Raw genomic sequence first — 19116 nt, forward strand, 5'->3', positions numbered from 1 at the left:
ATATGATTGAATTGAGAAGAGGAAAGGGGTGGCTTAGGGAAGGGAGATGTGGCTTTGAAAGGGGGGAGAGTAATTGTTGGATTTGAGAAGGAAGGATGTTCCAGGCCAGAGGCAGGATGTGGGCAAGGGGTCGGCGGTGAGATAGATGAGATCGAGGCACAGTGAAAAGGTTAGCATTAGAGGAGTGAAGTGTGCAGGCTGAGTCGTAGTAGGAGAGTAGCAAGGTGAAGTAGGAGTCAAGGTGATTGAGTGCTTTAAAGCCAATGGTGAGGAGTTTTTGTTTGCAGAGGTGGATGAGCAAGCATTGGAGTTTTTTGAGGAGTGGGGAGACATGTTCTGCACGTTTTTGTACAAAAATGATCTGAGCAACAAAGTATGGACTGGAATGGAGAGAGACAGGAGGCTGGGAGGTCAGCAAGGAGCCCTGATGAAGTAATCCAAGAGGGATACGATAAGCGATCATATTACAGTGGTAGTCATTTGGATGGAGAGGAAGGGGTGGATTTTAGCGACGTTGTGAAGGTGGGACCCTCAGGATTTAGTGGTGGATTAAATATGTGGGTAAATGCTTAACAAATACCATTATTGTCATTATGATGGAGTCTTCTGCTGGGAATAATAGATAAGCCTCAGTCCTGAGACTTCAACCCCAAGAACCTGTGTGAAAGAATTGATTTTGTGATAAGCACCATGGCCTAGAGGAAAGAGCATGGACCCAAGCGTCTGAGTTCAAGTTCTAGCTCTACCACTTGCCTGCTGTGACTTTGGGCAAATCACTTTCTTAGGGTCTCAGTTTCCTTATCTGTAAAATGGGGACTCCATACCTTACACTGTGAGCCCCATGTGGGGTGGGGATTGTGTCCGACCTAATTATATTCTATCTACCCCAGCGCTTAGTACTGTGCTTGGCTGTACATAATAAGTGCTTGCTTAACTAATACTATTATTATATTACTGTCATTTTTTTATTATCATTACCATCCATAGAAGTCCTGCTGCCATGTACTAGTTTATCCTGAAGTCTAGGATAAATAGCGGTCTTCCCAGGTTGGGTCTGGATATACTTTTGGCAGAGACATACACTCTGAGTACTTGCATAAGCAAATCTTTTTTTTGGGGGGTGGGGGTGGGGGGCGGATTTTGAACATCTGAAAATTCCTTTCCACTGTCCCTTCCTCTGCAGATAAGGGGTTAGCCCCACCAAGAAAATGAAGTGGTTGAAAATGACCAAAAGAGGTATATTGAGCTCCAGAGTCCTGCCTCTTGATACACAACCCCCAGTGTTTGAAAGTCAAAGCCTGTGAGGAGGTGAAAAGATTCCCCTAGTGGAATCCTTGAAACTCAGTTTGCTTTATGGCTTGAACTCAAAAGAGTTCTTACTCCAGGATCAGCCACAGTGGTCGCTCTGGATTACCAACTCACCCAGCAAATTCTTGAAATACATTTACTTTTTGTGCCAGGCAGAAATTGCACACCAGCAACATTACACATGATGCACTGACAATCAAACGCCTCACAGAGTCATTAAGAGAATTGATGTACTGTGTACCCTGCTCTGTGCAGAGAGATGCCAAGTGCTTAGTACAGTGCTCTGCACATAGTAAGTGCTCAATAAATACAATTGAATGAATGAATGAACCACCAGGTGATGTATGTGGTTCCCCAAGATAAACATACTAATGATGGCCCAGTAAAGGATGAAATTGCCAAATGCCACTCAGGAGTCAGCTGCTCTGAGGTTTCTCCTTAAAGGGCAAATTCCTCTGATTTGGGGGTCTGTTTCTTCTTTTAATTAGTGATTGTGCTGAAATTTCTTCCAACTGCCTTAAGCATATACATGTGAGGAAGCTGATCTTGGAGTGTGTATGATAGGAGGTAAATGATAATAATAATGCTTGCTATGTGCTGACTAGGCACCAGCACAAGCACTGGGGTAGATACAAGTAATCAGTTGGACACAGACCCTGTCCCACATGAGGCTCACAATCTAAATAGAGGGAGAACAGGTATTGAACCCCCATTTTACAGATGAGAAAACAGAGGCATAGAGAAGTTAAGTGACTTGCCCAAGGTCACTTAGGTCCTCTGACTCCCAGGCCCATGCTCCTTCTTCTAGACCACAATGCTTCTCATGCAATAGTTAAAAATAAATGACTTATACTGGGGAACATGGAGCTTTTCAATAGCCAATAAGCAACTCCTCTTGATGACTCAGGGCTTGGTCCACAAGAGGAATGATACCTTTGATATGTGTGAGGCATTTTGGTTTAGAAATAGTAAAGTGAAACGGGGAGACTAGAACTCTGAGTTTGAGTGTGAGGTCTGGGGGAGACAGGCACAGTGTAGCCTAAGAGAGAGAGAACAGGATTAGATTAGAACCCAGCCACTGCCACTTCTCTGCTGGGTGACCTGGGACTAGGCACTTAGACTTTTCTCTGCTTTCGTTTCCTAAGCAATGTGGCCTAGTGGGAAGAACACAGGCTTGAGAGTCAGAGGACCTGAGTTCTAATGTCGGCTTCTCCACTTATCTTCTAAGTGACCTTGGGGAAGTCACTTCACTTCTCTGGGCCTCAGTTTCCTTATCTATAAAATGATGATTAAATCCTACTCTCTCCTATTTAGACAGTGAGCCCCATGTGGGACAGGGCCTGTATCCAACCTGATTATCTTGTATCTACCCCCGTGCTTAGTACAGTGCTTGGCACATAGTAAGCACTTAATGAATGCCATTATTATTAGCTTCATTATCTGTAAAACGGGGAGTCAATTCCTGTTCTCCCTCCCCCTTAGACTGTGAGCCCCATGTAGGACAAGGTTTGCGTCTGATCTAGACTGTAAACTCATTATGGACAGGGAATGTCACTGCAAATTATGTTGTACTGAACTCTCCCAAGCACTTAGTATAGCACTCTGCACATAGTAAGTGATCAGTAAATATGATTGATTGATCTAATTATTCTGTATCTCTCCCAGTGTTTTGCATATCAGAATTTGAATGTGCCCTCTGATCCCTCCCCTCCTGTTAATAAATTATTTAACCCAGTTTTCCAGGGAAGGCTCCAGGGGTGGGAGACCTTCCTATGACCCCTTTCTGCTTCTCTGAGTGGAAGATCTTATGCCTGCTTTTCTCAGCTGGATTGCCCGGATGACAGAGTACTTTCCGCTCTCCCACACACCCATGCTCCACTCTGGATCCTGCCCACTCCGGCTAGGTGCACCAGAAGGTCATGCAATTAGGTTTGGGCAATGGGACTCCCAGACTGCAGCGGCAGCCATTCTGACCCCTTGTGCCCAAATGAGAATGCCAGGCAGAAGCTGACCATCTGCCCCCCACCCACAAAAACTATAAGAGAATCCACTCTTAGTGGAAGAAAAGCAGTACAGCTTAGTGGAAAGAGCATGGGCCTGGGAGTTAAAGGACCTGGGTTCTATTGCCAGCTCTGTCCCTTGCCTGCTGTGACCTTACTCAAGTTGCTTGACTTCTCTGGACATCTGTAAAATGAGGATGAAATATCTGTTCTCCCTCCCCCTTAGAATGGGAGCCTCTAAGTCCAACCTGATGATCTTTTATCTACTCCAGTGCTTACTACAGTACGTGACGCATAGTAAGCGCATAAATGCCATTATTATCATTGTATGCCCCATATAGGTTGGAGAATAAGATATAATAATGGTGAGTCTTTTTATAGCATCTAGGCCATGTTCCAGTTATTTCATTGAGACCTTCAGAGTTCTGGTGCTTGTTGACTTAATGGAGTTGCTTATAACACTTGCAGAGGAAATTGGTTGAGGCCCCCACCTTCACTCCAAGTACCCTTTGAAAACCCACGAGAAACCAGGCTGCTGACAAAGGCATCATAAACACAGGGGAAGCGGAAAGAATAAACCCGATTCCACATTGCCAAAGCATGAAGGAATCTGGACAGCCCTAAACATTCGCATGTGTGCCGGATCTACAATTTCAGATCTCTCTTTTCAGTTCTGATGCCAACCTTTGAGGTGCCAAAGCAGCTTCTCAAAGCATCTCTGTACAAATCACGGAAGAGAGAGCCAGCACTGGGGACTGCAAAATAAACATAGCTCAAAGGGGTCGGTAGCACCTATCAGGAAATGCCCAGATGGGGAGGGCCGAGGGGGTGAAATGGTCAGGCCAGAGTGATAAAGAGATGATTGTCTGTGGATGCTCAGGGCTATCAGTCTATCTGAACAAACCAGGCTTTCTGCTTTCAACAAACCCTGCGACACAATAGATGCAGAACGTTCTCCATCAGCCAAAGCTCTCTGGTATTCCCCAGGTCGCTGGCTTGAAGCTCTGCCATGCTGCTTCCAGCCACCCGATATGGCTGGGGATTTCTTTTATGTTTTTTATGGTACTTAAGTGCTTACTCTGTGCCAAGAACTGTTCTAAGTACAAGGGTCAATTCAAGATAGGTCGGACACAGTCTCTGTCCCACCAGGGGCTCACGGTCTAAGTCCCAGACTAAACCCCCCTTCCCCCCCGCTCCTCCTCCCCCTCCCCATCATCCCAACTCAATCCCTCTGCTCTACCGCCTCCCCACCCCACAGCACTTGTATATATATTTACATATTTATTATTCTATTTATTTTATTAATGATATGTATATATCTATAATTCTATTTATATTGATGCTATTGATGTCTGCTTACTTGTTTTGATATCAGTCCCCCACCCTTGTAGATTGTGAGCCTGTTGTTGGGCAGGGATTGTCTCTATTTGTTGCTGAATTATACTTTCCCAGCATTTAGTACAGTGCTCTGCACACAGTAAGGGCTCAATAAATACGATTGAATGAATAAGTAGGAGGGAGTGGGATTTAATCCCCATTTTACAAATGAGGAAACTGAGGCACAGAAAATTTAAGTGACTTGCCCAAGGCCACACAGCAGACAGGTGGCAGAACTGGGATTAGAACCCTGGATTCCTGACTCCCAGGCTGTGCTCTTTCTACTAGGTCACACTTTCCTCCACCTTACCCAGGTAATGCTGAGTCTTCTTTGTTCATACATAAAACCCCTACACATATGATGATCTGCCCGGGATTAACCTAGAGACCTTTAATCTTTATGCCTCTGCTTGTAAGATTCTTTGATGCCGATTGATACCCTCTTAATCTGAGCACTGTGTGTGGAAATATCAATGTCTTGCTGACACTCTCTAAGAACGTGCCTTGAAATTTTCTCAAGTACTTAAAAAAAAACCCTTCTCATTCATTATCTCACACACCACCAAAAAGTGTTGGCATTTCAGGATTAATATTGCACATAATTATTGTCACGTGTAAAAAACAATGAATTTGTATATTTCAATTACCAAGGGCAAATGTGAACATGAGGTTGTGAGCAGGTAACTAGGCTGGGTGTTGATGTCTCCGCTAGGTGGTTGTTGTTTAAGATTCCCCTTGGATTTATAGGTTTTTTTAAGATTTCCTTATGACTCCCAGGCCTGGGCTCTATCCACTGGGTCACACTGCTTCTTATAAATGCATTTAAACCCTCCTCAGCATTCCTGAATCGATGTATACTTAATTATGGATTTTGACCACTTGAGTTGTAAATATAACATGGTGTAGTGGATAGAGCATGGGCCTGGGTATCAGAAGGTCATGGGTTCCAATCCCAGCTCTGCCACTTGTCTGCTGTGTGACCTTGGGCAAATCACTTCACTTGTCTGGGCCTCAGTTACTGCATCTGTAAAATGGGAATTAAGACAATGAGCCCCATGTGGGACAGGATCTGTGTCCAACCTGATTAACTTGTATCTACTCCAATGCTTAGAACAGTACTTGACACATAGTAAGTGCTTAACAAATACCATCATTATTATTTTCCTTTTTGTCTTTACTGTTACTGTAAGCTCCTTGTGGGCAGAGAACATATTGCTTCATTATTCTGTATTCATTCAGTCATATTTATTGAGCGCTTACTCTGTGCAGAGCACTGTTCTAAGTGTTTGGAAAGTACATTCAGCAATAAAGAGAAGTAATCCCTGCCCACACCGGGTTTACAGTCTAGAATGCGGGAGACAGAAATCAAAACAACTAAACAGGCATCAATATAAATAAATATAGATGCATACACATCAAAACAAGTAATAATAATGACAGTATGTGTTAAGTGCTTACTATGTGTCAAACACTGTTCTAAGCACTGAAAATGGAAAACCCAGGGCTCGACCCCGAGGCCTCATACACGCAAATGCTGCATGTTACCACTGAGCTACATCCCCCCAACAGGCATCAATATAAATAAATAGAATTATAGATATATGCATATATACAGAAGTACTGTGGGGTGGGGGTGGGGGGGAGAGCAAAAGTGTGGTGACACAGAAGGGAGGGGGAGCTGAGGAAAAGGGGGGCTTAGTCTGGGAAGGCTTCTTGGAGGAGGTGAGCCTTCAGTAGGGCTTTGAAGGGAGGAAGAGTGATTGGCAGATTTGAAGAGAGAGGGTGTTCCGGGCCAGAGGTAGGACGTGGGCCAGGGTCGACAGAGGAACAGGTGAGATCGAGGCAAAGTGAGAAGGTTAGCACCAGAGGAGCGGAGTGTGTGGGCTGTGATGTAGGAGAGAAGGGAGGTGAGGTAAGAAGGGGCAAGATGATGGAGAGCCTTGAAGCCAATAGTGAGGAGGTTATTTGATACAGAGGTTGATAGGCAACCACTGGAGATTTTTGAGGAGGGGGGTGACGTGCCCAAAACGTTTCTATAGAAAGATAATCCGGGAAGCAGCATGAAGTATGGACTGAAGTGGGGAGAGACAGAAGGTTGGAAGGTCAGAAAGGAGGCTGATAAAGTAATCCAGTCGGGATAGGATGAGTGATGGTATCAATGCGGTACTTCTACACTTCCCAAGCACCAAGTAATAACAATAATACTGATGGTATTTGCTAAGTGCTTACTATGTGCCAAGCACTGTTCTAATCGCTTGGACAGTGAACACTCAATAAATGCTAGTGCTACTACTACTCCAACACATCAAGGAACCTAGAGACTCAGATACAGCGAGAATGATGTGACTTGCTCGAGGCCTCTTGGTTTAGCCTCGGGAAGGGCCGGATCAAAAACCAGACCTCCAGACTTTCAGCCTAGTGCTCAGACGTGCATCCTGAACTCCCCTCTCTTCCCGAGGATTATTTTGAAATGTGCTTCAAGTATGTTTCTTCTCCAAGGATTGCTCCCAGCTTGCCTTTATTTGTCATTAATATTAATTGCGCAATGAAGACTGACAACAAATATGCAGTGCTCAGTGGGGCAACAAGGATTATTTACTGTGCTCCAGCCTGGGGCGTGGCGTGGCCTGTTGGATAGAGCAGGAGTAAGACAACCTCGGTTCTAATCCCAGCTCCACCACTTTCTGCTGTGTGACCATGGGCAAGCCACTTATTTTCTCTGCGCCTGTTTCAACATCTGTAAAATGGAAATCAAATACCTGTTCTCCCTCCAACTTAGACTGGGAGCCCCATGTAGGAGAGGGACTGTGTCCTACCTAATCAACTTGTATTTAACCCAGTGACTAGAACAGTGCTTGACAAGTACTAGAATTATTATTATTTATTGAGTATGCTGTCGGGGAAAGAGTGTCAGGAACACACACAGACCAGTCAGGGATGTCTGGAGCTGTTTATGTGCCTCTTGGAAATGAGATATCAAACTGCAAAGTTAGAAGAAGGTTCTTATTCTTGCTCTCTGCTCCAATTCTGGCGTTTTCTTGCAAGTCAGGAGAAGTCTGGTACGTGGGAAAGTTCAGTATGTAGAGGGGAGGTAATTTAGGGTGTGTGTGTGGTGTGGGGGAAAATGAACCAGCGCATTTTGCATTTTCTGGCTCCTTTTCTCTGTTCCCTTGTTTAGTACCCAGCTGGTGCTCTACCACCAACATTGATATACTGAGTTATTGGTCCACTGGGAAATCAGGTCTCAGATCTGAGATCTCCCGAGAACTCGGTGAACCTCACTGTGTGGCTCTACGGGCAAGGGAATTGTTGGCTTTGAAATCTGAATTCACAGCCAGGTCAGTCAGTCATATTTATTGAGCACTTACTGTGTACAGTGCACTGTACTAAGCACTTGGGTGAGTACAATATAATTATAGCAAACACATTCCCTGCCCACAACAAGCTTACAGTCTAGAGAGTCATTGCAGAGTCATGTGCAGTGGGTCACTTCTATCTGAAAAGATGGTTGGTGCCCGGGAAATGGGCAAAGCAATGATTCGGTTCGGGTTGCCTGGTGCAGCCAATCCTGAGTGGAATGTCAGTGTCGGAAAGAAAACTGGTGCGATGGCATCTGTGTATAAGCAGTGTAAGTGAGCTGGATCCAATGTGCGCAGTGTTTCTAATACTTGCTGGAAATGTGTTAGACTTGAATGACTTCTGTGGAAAGGCCTCATATGTGTTATTCATAGGAAAAGAGCAACTCTTTCCAATTATGGAAAAGCTTCTCTGGCTATCTCAGCTTTGTGCTTCTTTCAGGGTGAGACGTAGCTCGCATCTGCCAAATGGCAGCCCAGACTCAACTCCCAATGTCAGTCAGTGACTGGAGTCTCCTTGCTCCAGGGTGGCCAGACTTGTTCTGGGTGGGTATTTATTTCTGCTTTTGTCTCAGCTGGGACCCCTAAGGGGCAGGAGGCCTTCAACTGTAACAGTCAAGTCAGTAGGAGCTCAGCAGAGCAAGTCTTAGGGAGAAGCCCCCCCTGCTCCTCAGATCTGTACTGTGTGCCGACAGCATCCAAAAACATGTCATTGCCTCATAACTCTATGAGTTTCCAACTCCCAGGGCCCCTGGGAGAGGAGCAGTTGTTGTTGTAAGATCGTGATTTAGAATTGGCAGCTGAAGGAATTCAGGGGTCTCATTCTGGTGTCTCGCTTCTTTTGCGAGTGACCGCAGTGCACCCCGGCCGCCTTCGGGCTGCCAAACCTGTGGGATTTACTGTCTGAAACAAACAATGGCTTTCGTTCACTAGGGGAGTACGTCGATGACAGCAGCCGCTGCTGGTCCTGTGATGAATCCTGTTCCAAGTGCCAGGGCCCAACCAAAGAAGACTGCATCGCTTGTCCTGGCACAAGGTAGGTGACTCTTGGTCTGTCTGGATCCTCAGCCCGTGCCACAGCGTGGAGGTTCAGTGTCCCCTGCCAGGACAGACGTGGAGGGAGGTGAGGGCCTGGCTAGCCGCCCCTTCCCCCACTCCAACAAGAGAGCTGATGGGAAATGACGTTAATACTTTTGTCATCTTGAGCGAAGTCCAATATAATGTGGCTCATGACCCGGTGGATCTGGATATGCAGTGGCTTGAGTTCCTTTCCCTGCATCGAAAGGGGCTGGTCTAGAAATGACTCCCTCTGCAGGAAAGGAAGTTGTCACTGGTCTTCCCAGGACACCTGTTGCACCCAAACAGACTTTGTCAAGGCAAATGCCCGTTTAATGTGGGTGGCCTGCTTGTCTGTCTTCTCATATCTGCACGGTAGTGAGACCTCACTGGACATCCCTCCCTAGAGGGCTGCAACTTTTCAATGGTTTTTATTGAACACTTACTCTGTGCAGAGCACTGTACTAAGCTCTTGGGAGAGTACAGTAGTTGGTAGACACAATCCCTGCCCTCAGGGAACTTTCAGTCTAGTCAGGGAGACAGAGAGTAAAATGAATTACAGATAGGAGAAGCAGCAGAGTATAAGGCAATGTACGTTCTGGGGTGGGGGGAGGGAGGGGGGAGGGGCTGGGGGAGGTGAATGTCCAAGGGCGTAAGGGGTACAGAGCCAAGTGCATAGGCGATACACAAGGGAGGGAGAAAAGGGAAGCAGCATGGCCTAGTGGGTAGAGTATGGGTCTGAGAGTCAGAATGACCTGGGTTCTAATCCTGGCTCTGCCACTTGTCTGCTGTGTGATCTTGAGCAAGTCACTTCACTTCCCTGGGCCTCAGTTACCTTCATCTGTAAAATGGGGATTGAGACTGTGAGCCCCATGTGGGACAGGGACTGTCTCCAACCGGATTAGCTTGTATCTACCCCAGCGCTTAGAACAGTGCTTAACACATAGTAAGTGTTTAACAAATGCCATCATTATTATTATTAGGGTGGGGAGTTGAGCACTTAGCCAGGGAAGGCTTCCTGGAAGAGGTGTGATTTGGGTAGGGCTTTGAAGATCGGAAGAATGGTGGTCTATCCAAAGTCTCTTTGACCAGTTCAAAGCCTGGCAGCCCCTGCCATGCTTGTACTTGGTGGCAGCCGCTGGCTTTCTTCTCCAAGTCATCTCCCCCTTCAGGAAAAGGAATTGGCTCCTCTGTCAGCTCTCCTGTGGCAACGCAGCCGGATGAATTCGTCAGTCGGTTTCTAAAGTCTCACATTTGCCAGGGACTCAACTGCTTTGCTTTTGAGGAAATCAAGGATTAGAACTGCAGCCGCAAGGTCTCCCCTGAGATGCCTTGCCCTGCCCCCTGACTTGTGTGAGCCTCCTGGCATGACTGAAGACTAAGTGCTCCTCTCCCTTCCTTGGGGAATTTCTGCATTTTCCCTGACAAGGGAGAAAGGAATGAATTTGGAAACTTTTTTTGTTCTAAAAAAAAATCAAAAAAACCAAAAAACAAAACCTGGTTTACAAAGGGAAAACAAACTGTAACGCCTTAGTGATCTGCAAAATATCCAAAGCTTCTCCTCTCCTGAGTCCACTGTGGGCCTTGAATCCCTCCCTTTCTCAAGGAAAGGACTAGACATCTCTGTTGAGCCAAGCGCAGCCCCTTGGAGGGCAAAGATTCAACCAGAAACATATTATCCACTAAGTAGAAAGTTATTCTTCAATTGTATCATCCTGGATCTACCCTAGCACCTAACACAGTGCTTGGCACATAGGAAAGGCTTAAGCATTACCATAACTCACTGTTACTTTTCTTCTTCCGTGGAAAATTTCCATGAAGCCAGAGGCTTTTGCTTCAAAAAATCATTTGGAATGGGAAAGAAGCCGGTACCATCTTCCAGAGACTTGTGGGCATCTCTAGACATAGGGAGTCTAGTGCTGGGCCTGCTGTTTTAAACACGGCAGCAGTTTCCCTATGGCTCCCCGTAGTGGATATCCTTGTCAGTGCAAAGAGGGAGTCTGAGTCTCCAGGGATTAGGCTTGAACAAGTGCTCTTTCCAGGGAAATACTACTAGGCCTTATATGAGTATGGCTCCTTATATTGCCCTTTGGGGCTTCTCTTTACTCTTGCCAACTCCACCGCACTGGATTCTTGCACTTTAAATTGGCCTGGACACCAGCCTGTCACACCAGCCAATCACATTGGGCACAGTTGGGCTGTTCCTTGTTCCTTGTGATCATAAAAAGTGCCATTAAAAAATTAAAAATCAGTTATGGGATAGGTACGTAGTGCCGTGGGGCTGAGGATAGGGTGAATATCAAGCGCTTAAAGCGTACTGCTCCTTTTCCCTTCTGCGTTGCCTGTGCGCTTGGATCTGAACCCTTTAAGCACTTGATATTCACCCCACCCGCAGTCCCACAGCATTGTGTATCTATCCTATAAGTTTATTTCATTTTTAATGACATTTTTATGGTGTTTGTTAAATACTTACAATGTGCCAGGCACTGAACTAAGTGCTGGGCTAGATACAAGCTAATCAGGTTGAACACAGTCCCTGTCCCACATAGGACTCACAGTCTTAATCCCCATTTTACAGATGAGGTAACTGAGGCACAGAGAATTTAAGTGACTTGTCCAAGATTACCAACAGAGAAGTGGCAGAGCCAGAATTAGAACCCAGGTCTTCTGATTTTCAGGTCCACACTTCACTAGACCACGCTGCTTTGTTAAGCACTTACTATGTGTTAAGCACTGTTCAAAGCACTGGGGTATATACAAGATAGGTTGGACACAGTCCCTGTCCCACATGGGGCTCACAGTCTAAGTAGGTGGGAAAATAAGCATTGAATCCTCATTTTACTGATGAGGAAACTGAAGCACAGAGAGGTTAATGGACTTGCCCAAGGTCACAGAGCAGGCAAGTGGCAGAGCCAGGCTTAGAACCCAGGTCCTCTGACTCCCAGTGCCTCTGTCTTCACCTCTTGACTGAAAACTCCTTGGGGGCAGGGAATGTGTCTACCAACCCTATTATATTGTACTCTCTTAAGTGCTTAGTATAGTGCGCTGCACACAGTAAGTGCTCAATAAATACCATTGTTTGACTGATAGCCAAATGAATGCAGGAACTCATGAGACTGAAGCCCAGGGGTTCCAGGGTTAGAGTTAGGTGGGGTTCCCAAAACTGCCCAGTGTGGCCCCTAGGTGAGTGAGCTGCTGCTGCCACCCCAATCCTAACCAAAAGGTACTCCCAGGAGGGGCCGGATGGAGCATGCTTTTCTCCCAATCACTCCCTTTCCCGTGGAGTAATAATAATAATGACGATGGCGGTATCTGTTAAATGCTTAGTGTGCTAAGCACTGGAGTAGATACAAGATAATTAGGTTGGGCACAGTCCCTGCCCCTCACTGGGCTCACAGTCTAAGGAAGGAGAACATGTATTGCACATGAGGAAATTGAGACACAGAGAAGTGAAGGGACCTGTCCAAGGGTCACACAGCAGTCAGGTGGCAGAGCCAGGATTAGAACGCAGGCCCTCTGACTGCTAGGCCAGTGCTCTTTCCACTATCCCATGCTAACTCTCTCGGCTCCCTGAGGTCAGGAAAAGCGCACAGGAGGCTCACAGGAGCTGCAGCCCCAGACAACCCGGTTCAGCTTCAGTGAGTCAGGAAGGCGAGAGAAGTCTCAAACCTGCAGAGTGAAAAGCAGGGTTGGAGAATCACCCCCCTCACCTGTTCTTCCCTCTCCTTACCTTGTCCCTAAATCCCTTGGCTGTGTGGAAAGGCACATCACCAGGTGCTAATCCATCAAGATGGGGAGGCAGATCCAATGTCAGCAAATGCAGCAAGGATGGAATGACCTCACTCTTCACATGGGGCCCCTGCAAAATCCATTATCCCCGAAGCAATCACAGTCAGCGGTATTTACTGAGTGCTAACTCTGTGTAGGGCTCTGTACTAAGCAGTGGGCAACAGGGGCGGAGTATCTACTACAGCCCCACTTGTGGGGCTTCAGGGGACTGGAAAGGGGCAGAGAGAGAGGGAAGGGAGCAAGGGGAGATCACCAGGAAGGAATTAGATAGATAAGGCTGTGCATTAGGCGTAGGTAAAGGCAGTGACATTAATCTCAGTATAGGAGGTTTCCCCAAAGAGGATGGGAAGGGAACAGTACATTCTCCCCCACTCCCCGCGCCCCACCCATTTATTGCTCCCATTATACCCTGCTCTGTCAGCTCTGCCAGGCTAGAAATGGCCAGGAAGACAGCCAATACTATGCACATCACCTGCCCACTCTATCCCGTGTCACTATCCCGTGTCAGCGGCCAATGAGCCAGGGTGAGCCGGTTCATGCCTAAGGATTTCTCCATTGGGTTCCACCTCACAAGGGCAAGTCTGGAGATGGGCTGATGGGTAGAACATATGGGAAGTTTCTCAGGTCTCTCCTCTCAGCCTTACCTACTCCAGGTTCAGAAGAAGGCTGGGCCCTCTCTTGCTGGAGGCAACATGCAGACACTGAGGAGCATCTCATTTTCCTTTCCCGCTGGCTACCCAACTCCTTGCGTCCTGCCTTTCTTTCAGTCGCTTGGCACAAAGGTGCCTCTCCAGAGCTGAGCTGTTCCCAGGGGCACAGTAGGACAAAAAGACAAAAGAGCAGGACAGCAGAGAGGAAAGCAGGAGGGAAACCGAGAGCAGGAAAGAGAAATGCAGACAGGAAATGCAAAAAGAAACAATAAGGGAGAGGTGAATAAAATGGGAGTTGGGAAGGGGGACAAAGGGGAAAAACAGAATGAAAAGGTGGAAGATACTGGGTAAAAGAAATACAGGGAACTAGCATGAGACAAAGGAAAGAAGATAGGGAAGAAAGAAAATGACAAAGAAAAGAGGATTGGAAGCCTTGGGGAGCTGCTTGTCCAGGGTAGGGTTCACATCTACCTACTATATTGTACTCTCCCAAGCAGTTCAGTGCTCTGCACACAGTAAGTGCTCAATAATTGTCACTGAGTGATTGATTCAGAGAAGGCAGAAATTGGAAGGAACCAAGATTTGGGAGTGAACGTGTCAATGCAGGTGGGTGGAAGAAGCTGAATGGGCAGGTATACTAGACAAGGTGGGAGGCGTGAGAGATTATGTGGGTTGCTGGGTGAGAGAGTAGATTTGATTGTAAACTCCTTTTTCTCAAACCCCCAGTTCCCAAACACCTCATACAGTGCTCTGCACCCCATAGGTATTAAAATATTTTTGAAGATGATAGGTATGTCTAAACTCCCTCTAGACTGTAAGCTCCTTGTGGGCAGGGATCATGACAACCAACTCTGTTGTATTCTTCCAAGCATTTAGTACACTGCTCTGCACACTATAAGTGCTCAATGAATACCACTGATTGACTGATTTCTGATATTTTCAATGCTTTCTAAAACTTTCAGTTGATTCTAATTTGTGACCTAGTTGTAGTTGAAAGCTTAGTCTTTAGAAACCCTGCCTGGGAACAGACTCTTAGAGCTCCAGACTCTTTTTCTCCAGAGAAAGGGCTACTCAGTATCATAATAACTGTGGTATTTGTTTAGTGCTTACTTTATGTCAAGCACTGTACTAAGCACTAGGGTAGATACTAGGTAAATGGGTCCCACATGGGGCTTACAGTCCAAGTAAGAGAGAAAATGGGTACTAAACCCCCATTTTGTAGGTGAGGGAACTGAGGCACAGAACAGATTTGCCCAAGGTCACCCAGCAGACAAGTGACAGAGTCAGAATTAGAACCCAAGTCCTCTGACTCCCAGGTTTGTGCTCTTTCCACTAGACTAGGCTGCTTCCCATCACTGTCAAGAAATATTTGCTGAGTGCCCTTCAGGGTACATATCAGTTGTAGCAGTAGTATTTATTAAGCGCTTACTGTGTGCAGAGCTGTAGTCTACTTTCCCTGTCTCAATTCAGTTATTCTCCTTTGGTGCTTTTTTACAATATTGTTATTTATTGCATTTTCTGAGTACTGCACTAATTCAGTCATGGTCCCTGCCCTTCAGTTGGTTCAATGCCTAAAGGGAATGGAGAACTGGCAACAGACATATGAAATAAAAAATACAAAATAAGAACTATAATATTCTTAGAATGAGCCCATATTTCAGAGATATCATTTACAACTCATGCAAACTGAATTCCCAACCAAGTTTTTAAAAACTTAGATAATCAAGCAGATTAAATCATTTGAAAAATTATCTGTGGTCTTATCTATAGCCAGAAGCCTAATCTGTCAACTAATGGCACTTCTGAGAAGGGAATTTTTTCCTGGTCTGATTTGTCAGAAACAAGACCATTAAAACAGTAAACTACCCCAAAATCAGTGTTTAGGATTCATTCATTCATTCAATCAATCGTATTTATTGAGCATTTACTGTGTGCAGAGCAGTGTATTAAGCGTTTGGAAAGTACTGTTCGGCAACACATAGAGACAATCCCTACCCAACATTGGGCTCACAGTCTAGAAGGGGGAGACAGACAAACAAGTAGGCATCAATACCATCAAAATAGATAAATAGAATTATAGATATATACACATCATTAATAAAATAGAATAATAGATATATACAAATATACACAAGTACTATGTGGCAGGGAAGGGGGTAGAGCAGAGGGAGGGAGTAGGGGCAATGGACGGGGAGGAAGAACAGAGGAAAAGGGGAGCTCTTTCTTCATGTTAAAGTTTGTACCAGGGAATCCCCTTGTTAGGAAAAAGTCCATTCTCTTATCTTGTTTATATGTGGCAAGGAAATTTCCTTTTTTCCAGCCAGACATAAATGCATTCTCAATTAGTAGTCAACCACAGTGAGCCTCTGCTATTGGAGTTTGAGATCTGAGCCCATCAGTTAGGTATGGGCAGACTGGTACTGACAACAAGGTTGCTTCTTTCTGAACTAATAAGGGATATTGTACTCTTCCCCAAGTGCTCAGTACAGTGCTGTGCATGCAGTAAATGCTCAATAAATGCCACTGATTGATGAATGTGATTGGTAGCTTATGTAGCAGCGATATACAGTTACATAAACAGGGTATCCTGTGTGTCTCTCTATGTCCGGTTATGTGTAAGTGTATACAGAGTCCCAAATTTGATCAAACAATTGTTCAACCACTTGAAAACCTGATATGCCCATTCCCAAGGAAGTGTCATTTTAGCATGAACTTTTAGGAACCTGGTAACTGAGGTGCACATCCCTCTAGATTCTTTCTGGGGTTCCTGATCAACAGGAGGCTTTCAAATTCAGCTTCCCCAGTCTCATCGAATGCCTCACCTCTGAATCATTTACAAGAAAATAGGTATTCTAAATACCTCTCCCCCAGAAGCTGAACCCTTCTCCCCCTAGTAATGACAGTACAGGGAACAAAAACTCTGGACAGGAAACAGTTAACAATATCCATGTGGTGGTGGGTTTTTTTCAGGAGTGGAGGGAGGGGGCTATTTGCCAATGAAAGCCATTTCACAGTAATTCACTGTAGGTGTTTACAGGCTAAGGTGAGTAAGTGGGGGCAGAAATAAACAGCCATCAGGAAAAGCCTCTAAAGATTGGAGTTCAAAAGCCATGCTAATAAACATCTTTGCTAGATGCATAGGCTGATTAAACAGGTAACAATGAGTTGGAAGGCTGGCAGTCTGTTCCTCTCATTAGCAACCCATCAAGCTCGTGGTTTTCCTTGATATCTGGGAGCCTTATAATAACTGAAGTGGGGTAATGTTTCCTGTGCATGTAGGCCTAGAGCTCTACGTAGTTCCTGACAATTCATTATCCAAAATCCAAAGTAAATGAAGAGTGGGGAGGAAAGATGGTGAAAACGGCATGAATCTGCTGTTGAACAGCGTCTCCTCAGAGCCCTCCAAGGAGGCAGGGCTGTTCCAAGGGAATGACCAATCAGGGCGGCGGTCCAGGGCCCCGACCGCCGGCCGAGCGGCAGGGGAGCCCCAAGGTAATGATACGTGGCCTTGGGCCAGGCCCGGGGAGGGACACGGGATGGACTCATAGTGGTCATTTTGTCTCAGACCTATCCAGAGACTGCTCTGCGTGGAATGGACCTTAACCTCAATTGGTGTCTTCTTTATCCTCTGTCCTGCCCCAGGATTTTTGATAATGGCCGCTGTGTTGTGCGCTGTGCCCCAAAGAAATTCGAGTTTGACAAACAATGCCATCCCTGCCACCACACCTGCCAGGAATGCCAGGGAAGCGAGCCCTTCAACTGTACCTCATGTGGCATAGGTAAGGAGTTGCCTGCTCATTTTCCATCCTCTCAACACTTTACCCTTGATGTAATTAACTGGCCTCATTCTCTGGACTGAAGACTCCAGAGAATGAGGCACCAGGGCTTGGTAAACCTTCAGAATTGGCTGGAGTCAGCTGAGCACCTGTGGCAAATGCAACTGCCCGGCCTTAGAAGGGTGTAGAATGTGGGTGGTAGAATGAAGGGAGAGAGAGGTAGAGGAAGAGAGCCTCCTCGACTCACAGGTGCTTGAGAAGTAGCATGGCCTGGTGGATAGAGCATGGGCCTGGGAGTCAGAAGGTCATGAGTTCTAATTCTGCCTTGGACACTTGTCTGCTGTGTGACCTTGGGTAAGTCACTTCACTTCCTCTGTGCTTCAGTTACCTCCTCTGTAAAATGGGGATTGAGACTGTGAGCCCCACGTGGGACAGGGACTGTTTCCGACCCTATTTGCTTGTATCCACCCCAGCACTTAGTACAGTGCCTGGCACACAGTAAGCGCTTAACAAATACCACAATTATTAATTATTATGACTCTGTGGCATGACAAGATTATTATTAGTTGGAGGACAAAGCTGCTCTGCATTTCTTACACCCCAGTCCTGGTGGAGAGAGCATAAGACTGAGAATTTAGAGACCTGGGTTCTAATCCCAACTCTTCCACTTGCCTGCTCTGTAATCTTGGGCAAGACACTTCAATTCTCTGGGTGGACCTCAGTTCCCTCATCTGTAAAATAGGGATTTAATGCAGGTTCTCCCTTAGAGTGTGACCCCAAGTGGGACAAGAACCATGTCTCATTTGATTATCTTGTACTTAACCCAAGTTTAGCACAGTGATTGGCACAGAGTAAGCGCCTAGCCCATGGCACAGTTATTATTGTTATTTGTTAAATGACATGAAAGTAAAATGACACCCCAGGAGGCAGGGAAGACACCTTTGGTGTTTAGGAATTCCAGTTTCTGCTGCTACTTGGCAGTAAATTAGACTCCTGTGGAAGAGGTGGTTGTGTTCACCACCCACCAGGGTGCCGTTCAGCTTCCAAGTTTTAATTTGGAGACCACAACAGAGAGGATCTTGTTCCACAAGTAACAAAATATCCCAGAGGCTGAGCTAAACACACAACTGCTTTGGTCACCTTGAGTTACTTGAGGCACTGGGACAATATGGCTCCATACATTTACATGCTTTTTTTAAAAAGAAAAAAAAACTTTTTTAAGAAAACAAAAATTTCAAACATTGAAATTTCAAACATTTGCAAAGCAGCATGCTGTAGTGGATAGAATATGGGCCCAGGAATCAGAAAGTCATGGGTTCTAATACTGGCTCCACTACTTGTCTGCTGTGTAATGTTGGGTAAGTCACTTCACTTCTCTGTACCTCAGTTCCCTCATCTGTAAAATGGGGATTGAGACTGTGTGTCCCATGTGGGACAGGACTGTGTCCAACCCAATTTGCTTGTATCCACCCCAGCGCTTAGTACAGTGCCTGGCACATAGTAAGCACTTAAATACCATAATTATTATTATTATTATTTGCATAGGCCCCATAGACTTCTGCATAGTTATTAAATGAGGGATGAGAGTTAAAATATCTCCCCGCTTCCCTCCGAACATCCAGGTAAATGCATAGAGTTTCAAGACAAGTATTACGTTAGATGAGAAGCAGTGTGGTCTAGTGGAAAGAGCATGGGTCTGGGAGTCAGAGGATGTGGGTTCTAATCCCTGCTCTTCCACATACCTGCTCTGTGACCTCAGGAAAGTTGCTTAACTTCTCTGGGCCTCAGTTCCTTCATCTGCAAA

General features: G+C 45.8%; 1 protein-coding gene across 1 annotated transcript in view; it reads left to right on the plus strand.

The window, feature by feature from the left end:
• The window catches only part of PCSK5 (proprotein convertase subtilisin/kexin type 5), a 409642-nt gene that overhangs the window by 300726 nt on the left and 89800 nt on the right, over positions 1-19116 (plus strand). The window contains 2 exon segments of the mRNA XM_039910756.1: positions 8975-9077; positions 17179-17315. Of these exon segments, the coding sequence (XP_039766690.1) occupies positions 8975-9077; positions 17179-17315 (240 nt within the window).

Source organism: Ornithorhynchus anatinus, chromosome X5, assembly GCF_004115215.2.
Source record: "Ornithorhynchus anatinus isolate Pmale09 chromosome X5, mOrnAna1.pri.v4, whole genome shotgun sequence".
Lineage (NCBI taxonomy): Eukaryota > Metazoa > Chordata > Mammalia > Monotremata > Ornithorhynchidae > Ornithorhynchus > Ornithorhynchus anatinus.